Raw genomic sequence first — 22551 nt, forward strand, 5'->3', positions numbered from 1 at the left:
AAGTTCAACGTTAAATCTGGAAAACACGGATAATCGACCTCTCAGCAATTAAATGTGTGTCTCCCTGTGCGCGTTTCACTTTCAACTAAACCCGGACTTCGAGCATCCCACGGTAAGTTGCGTAAAACTTGAATCGGCATGAACTCCTTTAAATCTGCAAGGTTTCATTTACTGTGCAGTGAAATCGTCATCGATGAAGTGTACAGTATGTTTGTGATTATCGGTTAAACTACTGTGTATGAAAAGCTAAGGCAAACCTTCATTTTCATTTTCAAATGAGCCCCTGTTAGTTTGGGCAACGGTCCAAAAATTCCTATGTAAACAAACAAACAAACAAACAGCATTGGTGTATTTTAAGGTGTATACTTTTAAACGTTTACAGCAGGTACCTATTTGTTAGTCTTTAAGAAGATCTGTTTCCATTAGGAAAACTAGATCCAGTTAAAATCGAATATAGAAAACCATTAAATGCTGTATAACTGGATCAATATTCAAGAACTCTAAATTGGCTGCTTTTTCAAATAACACTCTCATCCCTCACATCTTACCCTGCAGTTAAACACGGTGAAATTGCTGACACTGGATTCCTTGCTCACTTCTGACATCCAGTGTCAGCGGCCGGTGCTTTTAAGATGATCAACCCTCAGGTGTACCGCCACTACAACCACACAGGGAAGCTGGAGCATCGACCCAGTGTCGGCACAGGCTCCGGCAACGTGGACGCCAAAACTATCGCGTTCCTCATCATATGCAGCTTCATCGTCCTGGAGAACCTCACCGTGCTGGTGGCAATATGGAGAAACCACAGATTCCACAACCGCATGTACTTCTTCATTGGCAACTTGGCGCTGTGTGACATGCTCGCTGGAGTGGCCTACCTGGTGAACCTGCTGCTGTCGGGGGAGAAGACCCTGCAGCTCTCGCCTGCCCTCTGGTTCGTCAGAGAGGGAAGCATGTTTGTTGCACTTGGAGCCTCCATTTTTAGTCTCCTGGCTATTGCTATAGAACGACACCTGACAATGATCAAAATGAGGCCTTATGATGCCAATAAGAACTACAGAGTGTTCCTGCTCATAGGGACCTGCTGGCTGATTGCCATTTCTCTTGGCGCTTTGCCTATTCTAGGCTGGAACTGCTTGGACAACCTCCCCGATTGCTCCACTGTTCTCCCTCTCTACAGCAAGAAATATGTAGCTTTCTGTATCACAGTTTATATGGTTTTGCTCTTGGCCATGTCAGTCCTTTATGCTCGCATTTACATCCTTGTGAAGTCCAGCAGTCGAAAGGTGAGCAAGAACAGGAACTCTGAGCATGCAATGTCCCTGCTGCGCACCGTCATCATTGTGGTCGGGGTCTTCATCGCCTGCTGGACGCCCATCTTCGTCCTGCTCCTGGTGGATGTGGCATGTGTGCAGCGCTGCCCCATCCTCTACAAGGCTGAATGGTTCATCGCAGTAGCTGTGCTGAACTCAGCCATGAACCCGGTCATTTACACTCTGGCCAGCCGTGAGATGAGAATGGCCTTCCTGCGCCTGGTGTGTGGCGTTTGCTTCAGAGGGAAGGATTCTGGGAATGGCAGCGAAAACAGGAAATCTCTGGAACCTAGCCGCAGCAGGAGCAAGTCGTGGAGCAGCCAGAACAACCCCAACCAGAGCCAGCAGAGCTCCAGGCAGGCGGAGCTGGAGAAGGGGCAGGAGGCGGCCCATGGCGAGGTCTCAGTGGTGGCAGGGGGGGCTGCAAAGGCCGTCATCGAAAGTGACATGAAAGACTGAACTAAGTTATCTACTCTATGTCAAAGGGACATTTGGTCCTAATGTTGGACCTATGCATTGGTCAGAATTGGTGACCATAACAAAATGGACCTTTGTATTGGTCAAAATTGGTGACCATAACGAAATACGAGCTCAGATTGGTTCAAACAAAGGATTTCTTGAAGTGCAGGGCAGTGGATTTATTCTATAGGTGCTTGATGTGTTTAAATATGCATCATCCATTAATGGGAAGTGTATTAAAATGACTACACATTACACTGATTAATGTATGAGGCCAAAGGGTTAAAGGAGACAATCAATATTTACTCTTTGTCAAGTACAGTATTACATCTCTTTCCAGTGAGATTTACGTATCTCCGAATTTCGTCATTTTAAAGTTACCTGTAAATCTTTAAACCAATTGAATCATTGGGAACATAATGCATTGTAAATGTTTCCACATGCAAAGTTGACATTTTTGGAGGTTTGTGTTTTTGCAGGACGAGGACAATTTGCAAATAAATAGTGCTCTTACCTTCTTTTTTTTTTAACTCTTACCTCTGTAGTTACAGATGTGACCAAGAACACGAATAAGAAGTGAAACTCACCTGCAATGAATTAAAGTGCAATTATAGTGCTGCAAAAATAACATAATGAAGAATGATTGTAGACAATTATCCATGTTATGATAAACGATGTAATGTATTTATTATTCTGTAACTGTATATTCACTCAATTATAGGCCAACTCAGTACTACGTGCAGTTATTTAAGAATAACTGAATTATACATTGTATATGTGATGTCAGTGAAATGTAAAAAAGCACATGCTGAAGAGTTAAACCTGTTACTCGTTTCATTAAATCAGCATCATCATGTTCAAACTGCATCTGTTCAAACTGCACAATGAATGTAGCTGATGCAGTTCATTCAACATCAGTAGTCTAAGTGATGCCAGGGCTCCATCTGCTGCTCAATATATGTAGGTTCATTTCTCAATGCTGACTAGATATTCTCCAACTTGCTGCACGTTCAATACAGAATCTCTTTAATCCTAGACTGTTGTCTGTTGGATTTTAATTAGTTTCTTACAAAGTTCAACTTAATCATATTTAGCATGAAGCCAGAGAAGGCATGTGAATGCAGCATGTGAAATAAATGTTAAATACATGCAGCTATTTATATAATATAGAATATTAGCTTTGACACAATAAACCTCGTGTTTATAGTAGAGTGCAGTGATGTCTTTTTTTATCGATGTAATCATTGGAGAAAATAATTGTTATTTGTATAGGTATCTAGCCGGATGGTTTGGATTTGATATGTCCAATTTTAGAGAGAACTGCCTCTGAGATTTCTGTAGCCACAATACAATGAAGTTGAATGCATTTTTTTGCTAGTGTTTCTTTCAGATTTAGAAAAATAATAGCAACTTATTTTCCTGAACAGCATCCCTGGGACCTGAACCATATTCCTTGGGACTATGTTTTTGAAAATCCCTTAGGGTGTTCTGCGGCTTATCCAGAATAACAAGTAAACTGTTAATGGATATATTTTTGTAATCGTGTTTCCAATGCGTTCACTCTTAATAACTAAATTATTCACCTCTGTTGTATTGGGCTTGAGGCAGAAATTATTTAAAAAATTGTCCTAAAGGTCACCTATTATGCAAAATCCACTTTTTCCTGTCTGTTATACATAATATGTGTACCCTCTGTGTTAGGAGATTCAAAATGTTGCAGGAAAAAAGATTCCCTCTTTCTCTTTGTCCTGATCCATTTATATAAAAACCTGCCTGAAAATCAGCTGATCAGATTTTGGCCACTTTGTGATGTCACAATGTTTTTTTGGGTTGTGCAACCATTAGCCAATAACCAACCAAGGTAACACCCACCCACCTTTTACATGAATCAACTCGTAGAGCACCATTGTGTTTTTTAAACCAATCATCTCTCAGAGGGGCGTGGCCAGCAGCACCTCATTAGCATTTCAAGATGCAGACACAGGGGCCGTTTCTCAATCGCGAGGATGCTTGCTTTGTAGCACATGTCTTCCGAGTCACTTGCTTCAGAAGCTAGGCAAGAATCCTTCCTGGCATTCGGAAAACAAAGAGTGGAACAGGCTAGCAAGTGTGCAGGTGTGCGACATATGAGAGGCCTCGCCTTACATTTTCCGCCACAGATTTGGGGAAATTGATCCGTGCGCAAAGCATTGTGGGGATTTTAAGGACGCGAAGTCTACCCATGTGCAGCCTCGAAATTACCCCCAAACAAAGGACGCGGCCTCGGTGGAATTCCAAGTATGCTGGAGATTGGAACAGTCCTTCGGCGGCACTCGATGACGTAGCATCCTTGAAATATTGGCTTGGAAGCCAGTTTCCTCGAGATTGAGAAACGGCCAGGGGGTGTTTCTCAATCGCGAGTAAAGCTGCTGCAGAGCCACTATTTTAATCCTACTACGTCATCGAGTGCCGCGCCCGGCGTACTTTGTTTGGAGAAATTTCGAGGCTGCACATGTGTAGACTCCGCGGTCTTAAAATCCCCACAATGCTTTGCGCACGGACCAATTTGCCCAAATCTGTGGCGGAAAACACTTGTTCGCCTGTTCCACTCCGTTTTCCGAATGCCAGGAAGTATTCTTGCCTCGCTTCTGAAGCAAGTGACTCGGAAGACATGTGCTACCAAGCAAGCATACTCAATATTGAGAAACACCCACAGAATCCGCACTTTAGAAACAGGGCTGAAACGGCGTACTACAATGCATGATCTGTTTGTTATTTCGAGCCAAACACTTCAGAGATATGTATTGTATATATCTAAGACCTATATGACATATTGTTGAAAAAGAGGTGTACATAAGGGACCTTTAAATCTACACAAATCTTGGCTAAAATAAACCAAAAGTATCTGCATGACAAGATAATCTGTGAAATGTGTTATCGATCATTTCAGCAGATACAACAGATTCGGCACATTCACGGTTTTATTGCCAACAGTCATACAGAATTATGATAAACCCATACAACCAAATGATTAAATCTGTAAACATAATTTGGACTTCTTTGTTTTTATTTCCTTTTTTAACTATACCTGTTCCAAAATAGTGAGTTTCTGTGTGATTCCCTCCAACAAAGATTTATATTCAGAACCTGGAAATGATACATTTATAATATATAATAGAGAGGGAGGGGGGGAGAGAAAGAGACAGATAGAGAGAGGAAACAGTAGTCTCAAGCAGCAACACGCAGCAGGGCAAAACACAACCTCTAGTGAACAGGCATGCCCCATTGAAGATTAGCTATTGCACTTTGAAGAAAGAGAGAAGAGAAATAAAAATACCATTTGTACAAATAAAAGGCACATTTTCATCAACAGAAATCTGGAAAGAAGCTCTGTTCTTTTTGTGTCCCAGCGTGTTTGGTTGTATAATTTCTTTATGCCACACAGCTAATCATGTTGTTATCAGAGAGATTCAAGTATGGAGATGTTCCTGGTAAATTAGATATTCATACGCTTTGTTCAAAACTTTGTCAAGATGGTTCTACAAATGTGCACTTCAGAAGTTTAATATAAATAGCATTCTGCTTTTTGAAATTTGGCGCATTATTCCTTCTCCCAAGATATTAGATTTGATGAAATTACATCAAAAAGGATTTTTTTTAGGTAAATGGGTGATAACTGCCAAAAATATCATGATTCTTTGCGCGCTTTTTTTTCTCACCTTCTGTCAATCAAATATTTGGCCTCTTCCACTCTCAAGGACACAAGGAATCAAGGGAAAGTCTTATCAGCTTCAACCAAAATAAATCCAGAGGTGGATATTGTCATATGGATCCTTCTTTGCTAAAATAAGTGTTGTTGTGAGATGCATGTATTGTACACTCCCTCTTGCAGCAAAATACAGGCACGTTATATTACATTGCATCTGTCTTGTCAAACTCATTGAACACATGCTGATTTTGGTTCAATTGAAGTGGTCCAGTGCATATCAAATACAATGCCCCATTCATTTGGTATCCATTAGAGTACTGACAATAGTAAGGATGAGAGCATTTGAAAAGTCTGTTGCTAGAGGGACTGTGGATGGAAAGTAGCTCAAAGCTAAATCCGGCATATTTACATTTGAAATATTTAGTGTTTTAAGTGTTCATGAATGTGCAATGTCCCTGCCAAATGAACAATGAAATAAAAAATAAAATAAAAAAAGAACTGCTGTGTATTATTTCTATGAGCCATGTCTGATTCCTACTCTACAAAAACAGTGTGTTTAAGAGGAAATACAGCAAACCGTTCTGAGGAATGATTGTGTACAGTGGACGGCAAAATGCAAATTAACTCTGAACTGTCAAGCAAAAAAAATGTTGGTATCGGAATTCTTAAAGTAATACACGGCCAGCATCCTTTGCTACTATTAGGTGATAACACAAGAGAGGTGTGCGACTGACGGGGATAAAAAGTATCTCTGCGATGACATCTAGTGGCAAAACAGTAGTCTTGCAATAAGATATCAGTGAGAAATTCCTTTTGTTATAATAAATAAGTGAAGGTGATCTCATAATAACCATGATGTATTGAGTGCACACTTTGTGTTTGCCTAATTCTTAAGTAAAAACGGTCAATTACATCTCAACACATTGGTAATTTGTCTTACAACTTATTCTGATTGTGCTATTCATTTGCGGTCATTCAAATAGTAACAATACCTTTTAAAAGTCCACCAAAAAATGACGGAAAATGCTAATTAAAAATGTGAGAATATCAAGTGCATGACCCAAGCCCCCAAACTAATCATTGACTACACACCTAAAAGAAAAATCCAGAGGAAACCAATTCAGAAATAATCACTGGTTGAAAAGCAAAAATAGTTTTTACAGTGTCAGCATACACAAGCACCTCTTTCAAATGAAGGGGTTTCAAGGTCTACGAACAATGTCCACAAGAACAGTTGATTTTAAGTCATGCGACTGCAGTGACACGAGAAAACACATCATAAAAAAAGTTTATCTTTAAAGCCATTGACAGCACTATGAAGGATGCCTGTTAGCACCCCAACACGTTGTGACTACTGCAAAGCAAAACACATTCAGGTCTAATCCCCAATAAAAGCAGATTTCATATAGTGACTAATTTAGTGAGCTGTCACACTATCGGAGAGATTAAAGGACCTTTTTTTTATCAAACTAATTCATTAAAAACTAAGTTTTCCAAACTGTTTGTTTGCTCATCCTCTCAGCCAACGGCTTCTGTAGAAATGTGGTTGTGCTTGACAGACAAAACTAAAATTGTAGGTCTTTATTCTAAAATACTCTTGTTAACACCTCTTTGAGGTTTGATTTGCACTTCGTCTAAACTACAAGAACAATTGTCTTTTTTTATTCTTTTAGCTTTTAAACACCAAATCAAGATATTATGTCCAAATGCACCTATGTCTTCTCAAAAATATAGCATTTCAGTCCTCACAACAAAATAATAACAGTTCTATAAATAATTTCTTTTATCTTCAACAAATCTTGGGTCTTCCAGTGCCTCCAGTAAAGTAAGCACGGGCCAATCCCCCAAAATCACTGTCAGCGCGTAAAGCCTTCAAGCATCTTCTCATGTTCCATCTTCAAGTTTCAGTATGATAGGAGAGACTGTTCAGAGCTTCCCATTTCCCAGCAGGCATTGCAAACATCACTGTTTCCTCCCAACGGGCAGCAGGAGACAAAGTTCACTGCCAGCTGACACAATCGGCAGATTGTTGTCACGGTGATGGCAAATAAGATGGCTAATGCTGTCAAATATATGGTCTTTTGTCCGTACCTTTGAAAAGAGAAAGAGGGGTTAAATATCTGTCATGACCACATTAGGAGTTCACACTCTACACTTCCTTTAGCCACGTCTTACCGTGCCTTCAGGGTCCACCAGCAGCAGGTGTTTGGAAAGTCCATTGTGCATGCCCGTCAGGACGTAGGACCCCGGGTTGGTAGTGCTCTTACGAACCAGGAAGTCTCCGTCTTCTTTCAGCAGTTTCTCCGCGTCGCGGCGGCTCATTTTGCCGTGGTACCACGTCTTGCCCTCCAGCTCCTCCTGGGCCCTGAAGGCCACGGAGCGCACAAGCAGGGGACTCAGGTTGTCCACGGACGCCGCCTTGTGGAGGTTGGACACCTGGGGCTGGGCCGGCCCCTGGGACCCCGGGTTGGACTGCGACTGGATGGCATCCCCAAAGGGCTCTGGTGTAAGTTAGAGCAGGGCCGAAACAATCAATTAAGAGAGGATGGATTTCTGTAGTATGAGTTTTAACTTGATACCCTACAGCCGTCAGGACTTGTGAACTGTGACATCAATAATATCAGATACTATAATGGTTAGTAAAAAAAACTAAATATGTCTCTTAGAAATAGAAAGTCATTGCTGCTTTAGCCAGACCACAGGGTGTTCATTTCTTTATAGCAGTAAAATGAATAGTAACCCTAATCTATTTGAAGCTTTAATTGTTTGTAGGCATATTTCATGACTGCAAATACAAAAAATGAACAACATCGTCGTTTTTGAATAAAGTCATTGCTGTTACTCCGCAATGTATGTGTGCAACAGGCGAGAGAGAAAACAGTTTGTGGAGCGTTGTAAAACTGTTGTTTTTGAATGGAAAACATCATGAAATATGGATTGAAGCAAATATATTGAATACAATAGTCTTAATACTTATATTACACTATTCCATTGATCAACAAGTGGCGGTAATGCAGTTAGAGATGTAGCCATGCACTAGATAAAAGGCAAAGGAAAAGTATACTGCAAGCAAAAAACCTGGATTTAAACATTACATTACATTACATGTCACTTGTTAGACGCTTTTATCCAAATCGACTTACATACTCAATCCCCACAGGAGCAATTTGGGGTGAAGTGTCTTGCCCAGGGACACAACGACATGCTGACTGCAGTGGGGTTTGAACCTGTGACCCCCTGATCTGAACACCAACGCACAAACCACTGCACCACAGGCCTCCCCTCATAAACAAATTGTAACAAAATATATTTAAATGAAAAACAATGAAGAATTATGACCCTGTGTCTTTCCTATTTAATCAAACGTCCTTTCTAGAGTAACTAACACATCTCCTGCTGTGATATGTAACACACAAACATCTTCTTCCAAACTAATTATGAAATAACCATTTAAATCAATTAGAAAATCTTATTTTTTGAATGGAATTGGATTTAGAGTGTGTTAGTGGAGGAACAAAGTATAATGGGACTGTTAACAGTGAGAGAGCTACAGCAGGAGGAGGATAACACCTCCACTCACACTTAATTTGGAATGTTATAGTTTATGGCTCACATGTAATTTGTGAAATGTATTTCTCATACATAGTTACAAAGATCTGTATGTAACAGATATTTCATGTATAATTAAAGAAAAGCTAAGGTGGAAGTTGAACAGATGAAAGAATAAAACTGCAGATGATAACACTCCTCCTTTTGTGTCCAAACTGATATGGTGTTATTATAATGCCAAGGCGATGTCACTGAGAAACTAAAAGCTGGGAAAACCCTATAATTAAGAACTCTGATTAGAAAGTCATTACAGTGTTATTCTGAAAGCCAAAGAACATTATGACACTATTCACATGATCAGCGTTAAAGTGAACCTTCAGTCGAGACTCACTCATGTCGAACAGGTCCTTCTGAGGGCTCTCTTTGGCTGCGGCCGCCATGCCCTTCGTCACATTTTCTGCCTCTGCCTGGAGTGCAGCGAGCACCTGGGCGTCGATCTGCTGAGTGTTCACATACGCCGGCATCTCTACTGTTTTTGAAGCCTGACCTTTACTCTCCGGCAGACTGTTTATGTCGAAGGATCCTACATTTGGAGAAACAATCAAAGCCACTGTGTTCAATTTATGAAATTCATGACTTGACTATTCAAGTCACAGGAAAGTGTGTATTTTCTTACCCTGTTGTATGATTATGGGCTTTCTTCCATCTCCCCAGTGTTCTCCACAGTGCCGCCCTTGGTAATATGTCTGATCCACTGAAGCTGGGCCCACCTGATGACAAACAGAAACCCAGAGAGAAATCATGAGTTGATATTTTAAAATGTACAAAGTGGACACACACATAAAGGACATTGGTGTGGAAGTTTTTCAGCATGAAAAGGAAGACATGAAGCTTGATATTTTGACCCCTGCAAGTCTGTGGAGTTGCAAGATTAAAATGATCCAGTTACTTGGTGCAGTTTTGGAGAAATTGTAAGTGATTTAATGTTCAATGTTTTGTTTTTTTAAATAACATACATATGACATTTAATTTTCCTTGAAAGAAGAAGTTACAAAAATGTTCAAGAATGCGTTCAATATTTCTCTTAACGCCCTACAAAATTGCAATTGGTGTATCTCTAATTTTGACCCATGAAAAAATGAATTACTCTGCTAAATCCTGAGATTATCCAACATAAATTGAGTTGTACCTGGCCTCCCTCTGACGCTGCGTTCTGATTGGTCAGCCGGGTGTCGATGAAGCCTCCAGGGGGCGGCATCTTCCCGGGTATGTTGTTGTAGTAAGGATGCTCTGATGACTCCTCCTCTTCCTCTGTCCATGCCAACTCCTCCATGTTTAATACCCTGAGGACAAATATGGGTTGATCATGAAACGCAATACTGCCAACATGTGTGTGTGCGTGTGTGTGTGTGTGTGTGTGTGTGTGTGTGTGTGTGTGTGTGTGTGTGTGTGTGTGTGTGGTTTAGGAGTGTTTCATGAACACCTTCTGGAAGAAGATTCAGTCTGAGACGCTGCTGTCATTTCTGTCAATGTGCATTAAGCTTTCCAACATTCACATGCAATAGGTCGGTAGTGTGTGTGTGTGTGTGTGTGTGTGTGTGTGTGTGTGTGTGTGTGTGTGTGTGTGTGTGTGTGTGTGTGTGTGTGTGTGTAAACGGTGTAACTGTTCTGAAATCATGTGTGAATATGTCAATGTGCTTATCATTTACTTTGTCCAGAGCTAAAAAGAAAAGGTATGTTGTAAGTTTTATATTTATCTTCTGAGGAAATGCCAGAAGAATTTTAGGAAAAATGCCTCGACAGGAACAATGAGGTTTAATGCCCTGTATCATATACCCTACCTGTCATGTGTAGAGGACATTTTGCTGGAGGGACACTGAAGGTACTGCTGGAAGCGAAGGTCAAAGGCCTGGCCGATGGTGCTGATAACGTCCTGGGCCAGCCCATCAGAGCACTCCAGGATGTGACATGCTGACGAGGGCCAGAGCAACACACTTTAATGAGCATGTTGAATGTAAGTAAATGTAATAAAACATATAGAGATCAGAGGGACGTACACCTACCTCTTCTGTTCACAGGGTCCTTTGCTACATAGGCAACAAAATCTGTTGTGTCCTTAAAACGAAAGGGAAAAATTACACTTGTTGTTATAATATCCAGTGGTAAAATACAACAAAACCATAACATGAACTGTGTGGTTTATTCAATATCTTTGTTATGGTTTTAAAAATCACTAAACTCTTTGACAGTGTTGAGTTACTTACAGGGTCTCCACCTGATGCAAAAGAGATGGACTGCATGTGATGGTTGGCTATGATCTGTCAAGATAAAAAGTATCATGTACATTAAAAAAATTAGCAAATTCCTCTTTACAATACAAATGCATCAGATTCTACACACGTATATTTATGTATACTGTATAAGAATAATTTGGTTTATTTATAGGCCATTACCAACTCATTTATTAAAAGAGAGAAGATCGATGGCTGTTTAGTTTAACTTTGATGAGCTACAACTATGAGTTTATTGAGTGAGATTTGGTGCTTAGAAACATCTTTTCTGAAACTCTCTCTGCATTATAACCTTAGAAACAGATACTCAATACTTTTGAAATGTTATGTGGTGTATACGTGTGGATTTTAATTTGTTTATTTATATAGCACCATCTGCAGGTAGTATCAAGAAGAGCACCAGGGTGAACAATAACCACAACAAAATAAATATTTGTATTTTACCCATAAACCATAAGCTAAATGTTATGAAGTGCATGGGGGCAGTCATGTTGCCCACCTCCTTCGTTTATGTTGCAACATCTGGAGAGCTTTTGTGCTCTTGCTTGACTCCCTCCTTTTATCACATAAACCTCCTTAAACAGACCTTCTGGATTCTATTTTAAAAAACGTGTCACTTTAGAAACGGCTAAAAATAAGATCTCTAAATTTAGAATGTCCTCTGATCTTTCTTTGGCTCTGGAGATTTTCTCTTTATCCTGTAGATACTTGGGTAAATATTCTGAAAACACAAGGTACTTAAGGTAGCTATTCACCAAGCTTGAAGCATATCTCATGGCCTTCTTCAGTTAGTGTTTTTAAGGTTTATTTATTTCTTGTGCGTCACACACATATTTATATAGGTTGATTGGGGATTTTCTTTTAACAAAACAATGGTGGTACTATTTTCTTAAATGCATGCCTGTGGCTCACAGAATCACAAGTGTTGATAAAGGTTGCACACTGACCTGTTTGCAGTCGGGGGTCATCAGGTTGAGGCTACTAGTGGAGATATTCAGGTTGATGGACATGCCAGCAAACTGCAGGTTGCTCTTACCCAAGATACTGGACAGAGCTTTGGACGGTGGCTGAAGGGATCACAGGAGGACACAGACACACACAAACAAAATGAAATACATCAACTAAGTCTCTTCTTACCAATTAAACAGTATATCTTAAATGTTATAAAAGCTTAAATGATGTCTCTAAAGTATAAATGAAGCTGCAGCCAGAAGCCGATTGGCAGAGAGCTGCTTAGTTTAGCTTAGCATAAGCATTGGGAAAGATGTCAAAAGATCCATGCTATTTGTTTCCCTGATAAGCTAAGCCAGTGGTTCTCAAAAAAAAAAAAAGTTGTTTCCCCCCCAACACAAATAGTCACGTAATGAGAGTCCTTTAGTTCACTGAGCCTCTCAGTCTGACAGGAGAGGACTCTCCTCCACCTTGTTGTGGAAAAAACTTGTTATATCAGTTAGTGTAGCTCGCTAGCACCAGAAGCTAACAACAACGATCTCCAGTACCGGTGCGCTCTCTCTCTCGCTCGCACACAAAATGGCTCGTTCCACACACACACAGAGCCGAGCTTTAATGAGACACAGAGACCCAGACGTACTTGTACTGTACTATAGTATATCATATTATTTTCGAACCAATAATTTTCCAAATTATTTTTTTATTTTCCTAACCATTTTTCCTCCTGGTCTCTCGCGCACCCCCTGTCATGCCTCTGCGCCCCCCAAGGGGTGAGCTCCCCCCCACTTTGAGAAACACTGAGCTAAGCTAAGCCTACCCGCTGCTAGATGTAGATTCATATTTAGTACGTTTCTGAGAATAAATGACAAAGCAAACTTACCAAAATGAACAATTAATAAACTCTTCCTTTAAGGAGACATACACCAGGTGAATTGTAGAAAAAATAATATAATGGACTAAACGAAATGTCTATGAAATGTCTCCAGTTAAGCATTTATGTCAGTTTTCCTAAAATTGTTTGCGAAGTATACATTTTCTAACGATAACCTTTGGTGGATTTAAGAGAAGTCTACAGATGCAAACAGAAAAACTTGGTGTCTTCTTTTCACTAAACTGAAAAAATAAACTATGAGAGCAAAATAGCTAACTCTTAAATTCTACCAGTGCTTATGTTTCAGCCTGCAGTGTCTCACCTTAAGGAGTAATGTAAAGGGTCATTTTACTATTATTTAGTTAATACAGAAGAAACATTATTCTTTATTGATTACTGTTGGTGCCTTGCAAATTAATCTAATAATAGGTTTGTGAGTGAATTAATGAGTGTTGATAAGAGAAGGGGCGATAGGGTTGAATAAAATTAGCCATTCAAAACTCTCAGTATGAGGCTGATGTCACCACAGTGCATTTGTCACACAGCCAAATTGTCATCATCATCTTATATCTTACATTTATTCTGCGAGAGAAACTAGTCTACGTGATTTTTTTGGTGTTATATACTCTTCCCTGACATTTGAACAAGCTCTAGAGAGCAGAGTAATGCTTCATTTCACACCCCACATTAAGACACAGTCTTCTCACACACTGTGGACACACACCATGCCCACGCACACACAAACACAGGGAAGACAGACGCTCACACACACACACACACACACACACACACTAGCTCAGTCTCCTGATCACAGATATTGTGCACTACATGAGTCACTAAGCACTGTGCGCGCGGTGTGCAATGCATCGTGGGCTGAAGCTACGCCCACGCACATACAGTCCCATACCTCTTCATCTCTCCTCTGCCTCTCTCTCCCTCTATTCTCTTAGTACAATCCCTCGATCTGTCTCCGTTTTCCCTCTCTTTTTACATGAAGGAAGAGAGGAAGAAGTTACAGAGGCGATGCTATTTATAGAACGTGGAAGAGTAAATTAATATCTAATGTTATTTCCTCTGTTTTTCTCCCTTCTGTACCATTAAGTAACATTCATTTTTATCAGCTCTCTCAGTGTAGAGATCACTTTTCCCATGATCCCTGCATCTCACTTCCTCCCTCCCTCCCTCCCTCTCTTTCCATCCATATACCTTTCTCTTGCGCAGAGCTCCTTTGGTCCCTGGAACAGCCTCACACACCAGGCTGATGGCTTCCCTAGAGAGAGGGCGAGAGGAGGGTGAAGCCAAGATGGTGACCATAGACAGCCGCAGAGTCAGAGTAACTACCCATGATAATGCTTTCAAAATAATATTAACAGTATTCTTATCTTACAAGGAAAATGTCCATTCATGCATATGCCAAAAATAACTCTCAGCCATCATGCTAACATGCTAATGTTTAGCAGGTATCATGTATATTAACCTTAGCTAGTTAGCACTAATCACAGAGTACAATATATTTTTGCAAATTGAGATGTAGACGCTGATTTGTTTTTGGGAACACGAGTTGGTTCATGTTTTCGTTAAGTGGGTACAATTAGGTTTGTTGATAGTTAAATAATTATTTAATGATCACCCATCAATTCCTTATTAATAAAGCTAGTCATTCTTTCTCTCCTATTACACATTTGCATGTTATGATGCGACTGTTCATTCCAAGAATACATGGAAAATACAATGTTGGCTGTATGTAGAATAAAATAAAGGTTTTGACTTGACATGTGTAACTGCCTTACTGTATGTATTTCCTGTAGTTCATGTTTTGCTTGCATACAATTATTGCTTTATCTATAAATGTATCGATTCATATGATGTTATCCGTTTAGATGTTTTGTATATCAACCATAGACTGTATATATAAAGATATTAACATATGGCAGATGAATACAATTTAGCCATGAATAAATGATACCAAAAAAAAGGAAACAGACTGACAGATAAATTAACAAACTAAACTAATACAAAAAAATATGTTATTTAAACAATGCCTGGACTCAACAGGTTGTTACATATTAAATAAAATCACATTGACCACAAGAGATCTGCGTCAGGATTCAATATGCAGTGAAGAGTGTTTTAAAAAGGTGCTATAGGGAATATTACAAATGCATTGCAACTCTGTAAAACCAGGAAACTGTACCTGGTATACACTTCTACACACCAACGTCTAAAATTACCTTTAAGAAATGACCACCGTAATAAAAACGTTTACATATATGACGACAACATGTGGAGTAAATGGTGGATAAAAGTAGAGCTGCATTGATGCAGAAGAGTCAAATCCCGCTCTGAGACAAAGTGAATATTTGGTTTCATGACAGAAATGCTAATGTTTGTGTCCTTTCTAGGTGGATAAATCACTCACAGCAGTAGATTATTCTAGAAAAGTCCTCACCTAGTAATAGCAGTAGCATGAGACATAACATTTGTCTTTGTTTGTCTATCGCTCTTTATTATTACACATGCACAATGAGAGAAAGTAAGAGAGTGCTGCTGTGTGGCTTTGCAAACTACCGTTAGCCTGGACTGACTTCAGGAAGTCAAGCATAAAAGTGGACATGACACAAACCGATTCACTGCTGGCCTTTGCCTCACTGCACATTGGTCAATGATTTCTAACATACACATGGAGTCAGAACATTCCATGCAAACTAATTGTGATAACAGACACCCTAAATGTGCTCTAAAATGTACGCAATGTTTTAAAACAATATTTATCTAATTGCCGATTGAACCTTTTAAAACTGACTAATTATACATGTCAATGAACTAAGACATGACAGAGAGAAGTGATTTTATTACAAAATAAAGTGTTTTAGTAGACAAAAATGTAAATGTTTAAACAACTAGTCACCTAAAAACAATTTGTGACATCAAAGATTTTCACTGATCTGATCCATGGAAAATGTAAATAGAGTTATATTTATGACATTATTTTTTATTCAAAATGTTTGAGATTTCGTAGTAAAGCCTTCAAAATAACTCAAAACAAATGTTGGATAGTTAAGAATTCTATCAAGTGTTCAGTTTAGTTTCTCTTTAAGTGTTGTTTGTGGGTTTTAATAGTAAACTGGGATAATGACTGCTGTACTGAAAATAGTTTTGGAGTAAATCTAGTCAATCATGAAAAGTCCGAATACAAAGTGTTAACAAACATACCTTGTAATTTGTGATCTTGTGGTGAAATCCAGAGATCTCATTGACCGAAGGACTTCTAAACAGCCGAGATACTGGAAAGCAAAAAGGACAAACGTTACATTCATGATTACAAACATACCTCATTTATTTGCATCAATCTAAACTCACTAATTCCAAGAAACAGTAATGCTACTACAACACACAATTCATTTAAAATAAATAATGCGTTTTGATAAGAAAAACCTAAAAGATACATTTGTTTGTTTACGATAAAAACTGCAGTTTAACTTCTTGCTTTTGGAGCACAAATGACTAATCGATAAATGACACATACTGTGATAAAAAAAAAAACTAATCTAAAACTGTGCATAATAGTTGCAAATACGCATGAACCTGTATTATATCAGGAGTTTCTACTTCCTACATGTAATTAAAAAAAGAAACACCCGGCAAGAGTTTAAAAGCCAGTCCGACATGATTTGTTGGGGAAATAAGTGATTTTTTGTGTTACTATGCCACATGAGGTGGCTGTAGTCCCAACATCTCATAAAACCATCTTCAGCCCCAGCCCCCTACTCACATTACAACACCTCCTGTGATTAATATTGCACAGGCCGAGAACATTTTGTGCTGACGAGTTCCTATTGTTAACAGAATCACATTCATAATCTGTCTGTAAACAAAACAGAAATCCAGACACACTAATGTTTCTATTTCTACACCTTTCTCAAAAGTATTAGAATCATAACTTTCATATTATGAGGCCCCTTCTCTCCAGCGATTGTTTAGCAAGCACAGACAAACAAATACAGTTTTGTCAACATGACGTTTGCAGATTTTTAGTGTCATCTATTTTCAGTACGGAGAGTTTAAAGTGCACAATTCAGCAGGGCCAAAAATAAATCAAACGGTTATACAAATGCTAGAGACCTATTCTGAGCACATTTCCTCTCGTGCTGTACGAAAGAACAGGAACATGGTTCCCACAGTGCCACTGAACTTCAAATTAATTATGAAAATCAATGGGAGGCCTGGTCTGAAGAAATGATTTCAGTGAAAGAAAACATGCATTCACAAAACTACACAAACATGCACACTACTGACTTTAAAAACAGAAGAAGAGCTGAAACATAAAACACATAATAACGGATTCAGTTGTAACTTACTAAAGTTCTGATGTTATGTTCATAAATTCAAATGTTTATTCCAAATGATAACGGGTATATTTCATTTCCCTCATATTTACAATGTCACAAGATGTGTTTGTTCCATAATGTGCATAGCTACACTTAACTCTGTACAGTCTAGGCAGGATATTGTCATGTTTTCATTTGAGCTTTTATGGTTCTTTGTATATTTACATTTGGTGTGAATACTTGTCTTTAGTATCCTATTTTAATGCTAAATTCTTTCTTAAAAATAACAATTTTGTATTATCCTTATATATTTCTTTTTTTACCTATGTTCGCACCAAAGCAAAAAGCTAATTCATTGTATGTGTAAACGTACCTGCCAATACACTTGTTTCTGATTCTGATATGTCCGGACGGTACAGAGAATAAAGCACATATCTAATAAATCAACTTTCATTTAGCCTTGTGTGTTGATGAAGTGTAATAATAAATGTTAAAAAACAGGAAGAATATGCAACAAATAAGGATGTGCACTAACTAAAACATACTAACCAGTCCAAAAAGGATGCTAATTTGTATCAAACACGCAGCTCTAGTCAATATTCTTATATTAACAAGAGATCGCATGACTATTTGTGAAGGGGTCGCTTTCATTTAGTGTTTTTTAACTCATGTTAGCTATTTGTTTTGGCCTTTTTTGGTATAAACACACAGCTACAATGGGCCAAAAGTGAGAGTGTAAACAGTGTCACTGTCAATCTATGTCCCTTTAGAGTAATGGTGCATGATGCGCGCGGAGTGACCGCATGACGCTAATTAAAAGTGCTGTGAGCATAACACCACGCTGAACTCAATACACACAGGACCTCAAACCACAGGAAAAGCAGAGGGTAGGGGCGCGCGGACTGGACACATTCCCCCTCTCACCGTGTGGATGCTTTCAGCGCCATTGACTGGACAAATAAGCGCTCCCGTCCTTAATGCAGTTAATGGAATGTCACGCTGGTCACAGATACTGGAGGCTTTGTTCAGGCAAGTTATAGTGGGTGTCATGTGATGGCAATCATACCGTGTAACTTGATTTGGAAATAACACATTGCTCTTAAGTATGCTAAAAACTACTTTTTATGATGTGCTACATAAATCAAAGAGGATGTACTGCTTGTTTTGGTTGCAGTGAAAATGGTTTGTTCCGTTTTTCATTCACTTTACACCTTGAAGAGCTCAGCATCATCACTCCTCATGCTAGTGACTCATTGCCGGCATGATGACATTCACAGCTCTCGTAGTTGTGCGCCAACTTGTGCCCCTTTAAATGATGTATGATGGCTGCACATTAACATGAGACACGGATACTGTGAGACAAACATGCTCTGTGTGTCTTCTTTTCCCCCTATTCCACCATTTCACTATCTGAGAGCTAAAACAGCCACGGAGCTCATAGAGATGCACAATGTACAGAAATAACACATCACCATGGTTACAAAAGCATAACGCTGTGGCTGCACATACACAAGAAGAACGGTATGAATTGAAATGTTTACAGCATGCTCAAAACGACGCTGATAATTGCGTGTATTGTTTTTCCATCACATTTTTCCTAAACCCCCCAATGTTGACCTTCTCTATTTCCTGAATTATTAAATGTCTATTTTCTCGTCGCTGCTCCTTCTGCTGTACCCAACCTACATACACCCACTCAAGGGCATGTTGTGATGTGCCAATGGAACTACATTATCTCTCCTTTACCCCCTCCCCCCTTCAGGTAGCTGAAGCTTGAGTCATTGAAAGAAAAGAGAGAATGGGTAAAGAATGTAAAAGAGGTGGAGGACAAAAAAACTGAAAATGAGACCACCAACCTTCACAATATATGTCACTCCTGGACCAGAGATCTTCTCGCTCGAGTGTAGCCACCCTCGGGGGGGTTTGCTCAACAGTCCGCCACCCCCACCTGTGTTCCAGTCCTCTCCGGCGGGCTGGTGTTCGTCCAGCCTGCTCTTCTTGCTCATGTTGACGGGGGATGAATGGGAGGCCGAGCCCACACCAGAGGCTGCCGCGCTGGGGCTCGAACCACTGGATCCCCCACCCCCCTGCAGCTTAGACACAGCCAGGTCCTTGACAGCCGAGGGCAGACCTTTGATGCCTAGCAGGCTGCCTGAGTTGCTGAATTTCAGGCTGGACACCTTGTTGATGAGGGTGCAGAGGGTGGTGCCTCCATCTTCCAGGTGGTCGGAGCCGTGGCCGGTGGAGGTGCTGGAAGCAGTGGTGGAGGTGGAGGAGGCCTGGACCTCCGTCGGGGGCGTGTAAGATGTCTCGGCTGCAGACTGGGGGGTGGCCGAGACCTTGGGGTTCATGGACAGGCCGTGGAGAAGCTCATCGACGGATGTTACTGACTCATTCCTGAAGCGGTTGTATTTGGTACGGTGAAGCATACCCTTCTCTCTCTTGCTCTCTCCACCAACCGACGCGCACAGCCTGCCTTTTTCACAAGTGTGCTGGCAGACGTGGCTGAGCCGTGCTGATTACCCTCTCCTGTAACATAGCAGCAGCGGTACAGGCAGCAAACGCCTTTTAGCAATCAAAGGCCACCTGACTGTAATTTTCTCTATTGGAGGTTACAGTGGTGGTTGTGTTGAGCTGCTGCTGCTGCTGCTGCTGCTGTCGCCAAAGTCCAATCTGCTCTCAGTAAAATCCAGAGCTGCAATCCAATCCGTCAGAGAGCAATATACAGACACAATCCATGGAAACACAGCATTGAGGCAGAGGAGGAAGAGGATGGAGAGGAAAAAGGTCTGTAAAAGGCTGCCAGTGTTGTGGTGCAGTTTGTTTGGCTTCCAGCGGTGATGCTGCTGATGGTTTCTAGCCTCAAAAATCAAAAAAGTAAGAGAACAGAGAAAGGTCTATGTTGTCGATGATCACGGATACTGCGAGGGAAGAGCAAACACTCTCTACTGACTGCTGCCTGCCTGCCGGCTCAGAGCTAAAGCATGACTCACTGATCTGAGAAAACCTTCTCAACAAAAGGCTTGCTGAACACTGCAAATCACTTCCTGTCGGAGGGAGAAAAAAAACTCCCACTTACAGCACACTAGAACCAATCAATTTTTAAATTCCCCAGTCTGATGTTTATTCTCTGTAATTCTTCCCTTCTTGTTTGTTTTTCTTGGAAAAAGGAAATGAGGAATGAGAGGTGATTATTTAACTTGGCAAGACAAATATTGAGAATAATTTGCTTGACTTCTGGTCGTACACAATTAATATCTTATTTAAGGGATGAACTGTTCAAAAGCTGGGACAAAAAGAAGGTTACACGCCATCAAATTATCACAGAAATTATGATAAATGAAATAGGTAATGAAAACTATCCATTTCACTGGCAGTTAATCATTTCAAACGTTTTTCATTAAAGAATAAAATCTCTATTTTAATGTTTCATAAAGACGTCATTTTCTTATAAGGATGTTAATCCATACGTTCAACCACTGAAAGCAACAATACAGTAAAATGTTAGCATGATCGAAAAATACGCAACATCATTAATATATTGTCCATGTTAATTTATAATAGCTGCAAATTATGGGCAGAGAGTTGGTTCTTATATATACTTTTAAAAAAACGATATCTCCCTAATACACTTGTTGTTTCTGCACAATTTATTAATAATCATCCATTAATGCAAAAATAAATAAAGCTATTTTTGTATACACATATAAAATTGTTTTGAGACCATTCGTCTAATGTGCAGCTCTGATTCTCTATCTATGTTCTGCAACAAAGGCATAAGAAATCCAATTCACAACAAGGGAGCAGAAACAATCTCACAGCTCGTCTAAAATAACCCATCAATTGGTCCGGCTTGAATTACATGAATGACACAACTAAAGAAAAAAACCTCTGCATGAACGACGTGTTTCTCAGGCAGATGAGTCAATGAAACAACGGAAAGGATAACACAAATAGCCCACGAGTCTCCTTAAGACCGACAGCAATGAAGCATCTTTGTCTCCCCGGTAGCGGAAAAGCACACAGCCAGACACCATTCATGTAAAATGTCCTCAGGAGCATCTAGCAAAGCCAAAAGACTGACACTCATTCATAAGCAGCTTCCGCTCTCACTCTGCTGCAGATTTCGCACTGCAGTCCCTCCCAACATCTCTCTTTCCTGCCTGGCAAATATAGAAAAAAAAAAAGAAAAAAGAAAGACAGCACGTCTGCCTTCTCTCCTCAGAAAAAAAGGCAAACACCAAAGCAGGGAAGAAAAGGCAGGCCCTCGCAAATCATCAAATGAGGAGGCAATAAGACAAAAGGAGAACAAGAGCAGAGGACAAAAGGCATGCAATATTTAGTCTTTTATGTGAATGAAATAGCAGGCTGGCATACCAATGTTTCTGTGAATGGAAGCAAGGCCTTTTCTGCCTCTGCAAGGCAATCCCTTGGGATGGCATGTTCTTATCCAATGAGGAGCCGGCTGGATGACTCATTCAGGGGAGGCTTGCAGAATAGTGGAAGAGACCATTCCAGACGCAGGTGCACATTTTGTTTTCTCCTGACTGCCCTTTAAAAATGATACGTACATCATCAGAGCTGAGATGCTGGAGTGATTTAATGAGATTCTGTTGAGGTATAACGAAAAGAGACGGAGAAATATACCCATAAAAGGAATCAGAAGAAAAAATGCCACCCCCATGATTTGATTGTCACCATTATCAGCTCCCCCCCCCCCACACATTCATGTTAACAGTTACCACCTACACATTTAATTAGCCATTTACTGTTTATATGTATGAGGGCAGATAGTACAAATGTACTAGAACAACAGATGTGCAAATTTGGTTAGACGTATATTTGGATAACACTTAAAGACATAATAAGTATCCTTTTTTATTTTATATTAGAAGGATATCCTGTATGCTAATATGTGTTATATGTTGTTGTGGGTAACGTTTATTATTGTAGGAGCCATAATGCTTGTTTTGCCATTACTTATTACTTCTATTATTAATCTTCATTTCTGTTTGCATCACGTTTAAGGCGAGACACCCCAGGTGAATAGGGTAATTTTTTTAACTTAAAGGTATCAGCTAGAAATTTCTCCAGTTAATTA

At 39.9% G+C, this 22551-nt stretch overlaps 2 protein-coding genes across 2 annotated transcripts in view; one reads left to right on the plus strand and one right to left on the minus strand.

The window, feature by feature from the left end:
• On the plus strand, positions 1-2889 carry s1pr3b (sphingosine-1-phosphate receptor 3b). The gene is made up of 2 exons (XM_010766006.1): positions 1-112; positions 556-2889. The coding sequence occupies exon 2, from the start codon at positions 633-635 to the stop codon at positions 1770-1772; it is 1140 nt and encodes a 379-aa protein (XP_010764308.1). The 5' UTR covers positions 1-112; positions 556-632; the 3' UTR covers positions 1773-2889.
• A 1911-nt stretch (positions 2890-4800) lies between these two features.
• shc3 (SHC (Src homology 2 domain containing) transforming protein 3) overlaps positions 4801-22551 on the minus strand; it is a 29706-nt gene continuing 11955 nt past the window's right edge. The window contains exons 3-14 of the mRNA XM_010766007.1: positions 19307-20123; positions 16336-16406; positions 14329-14392; positions 12248-12367; positions 11274-11327; positions 11073-11124; positions 10851-10980; positions 10199-10352; positions 9686-9779; positions 9401-9592; positions 7636-7961; positions 4801-7551 (exon numbers count right to left, since the gene is read on the minus strand). Of these exons, the coding sequence (XP_010764309.1) occupies positions 7423-7551; positions 7636-7961; positions 9401-9592; positions 9686-9779; positions 10199-10352; positions 10851-10980; positions 11073-11124; positions 11274-11327; positions 12248-12367; positions 14329-14392; positions 16336-16406; positions 19307-19879 (1959 nt within the window). The 5' untranslated portion in view covers positions 19880-20123 and the 3' untranslated portion in view covers positions 4801-7422. The remainder of the gene's footprint in view (positions 7552-7635; positions 7962-9400; positions 9593-9685; positions 9780-10198; positions 10353-10850; positions 10981-11072; positions 11125-11273; positions 11328-12247; positions 12368-14328; positions 14393-16335; positions 16407-19306; positions 20124-22551) is intronic.

This window comes from Notothenia coriiceps, unplaced genomic scaffold (assembly GCF_000735185.1).
Source record: "Notothenia coriiceps isolate Sejong01 unplaced genomic scaffold, NC01 NC01_scaffold00002846, whole genome shotgun sequence".
NCBI classification, from domain to species: Eukaryota; Metazoa; Chordata; class Actinopteri; order Perciformes; family Nototheniidae; genus Notothenia; species Notothenia coriiceps.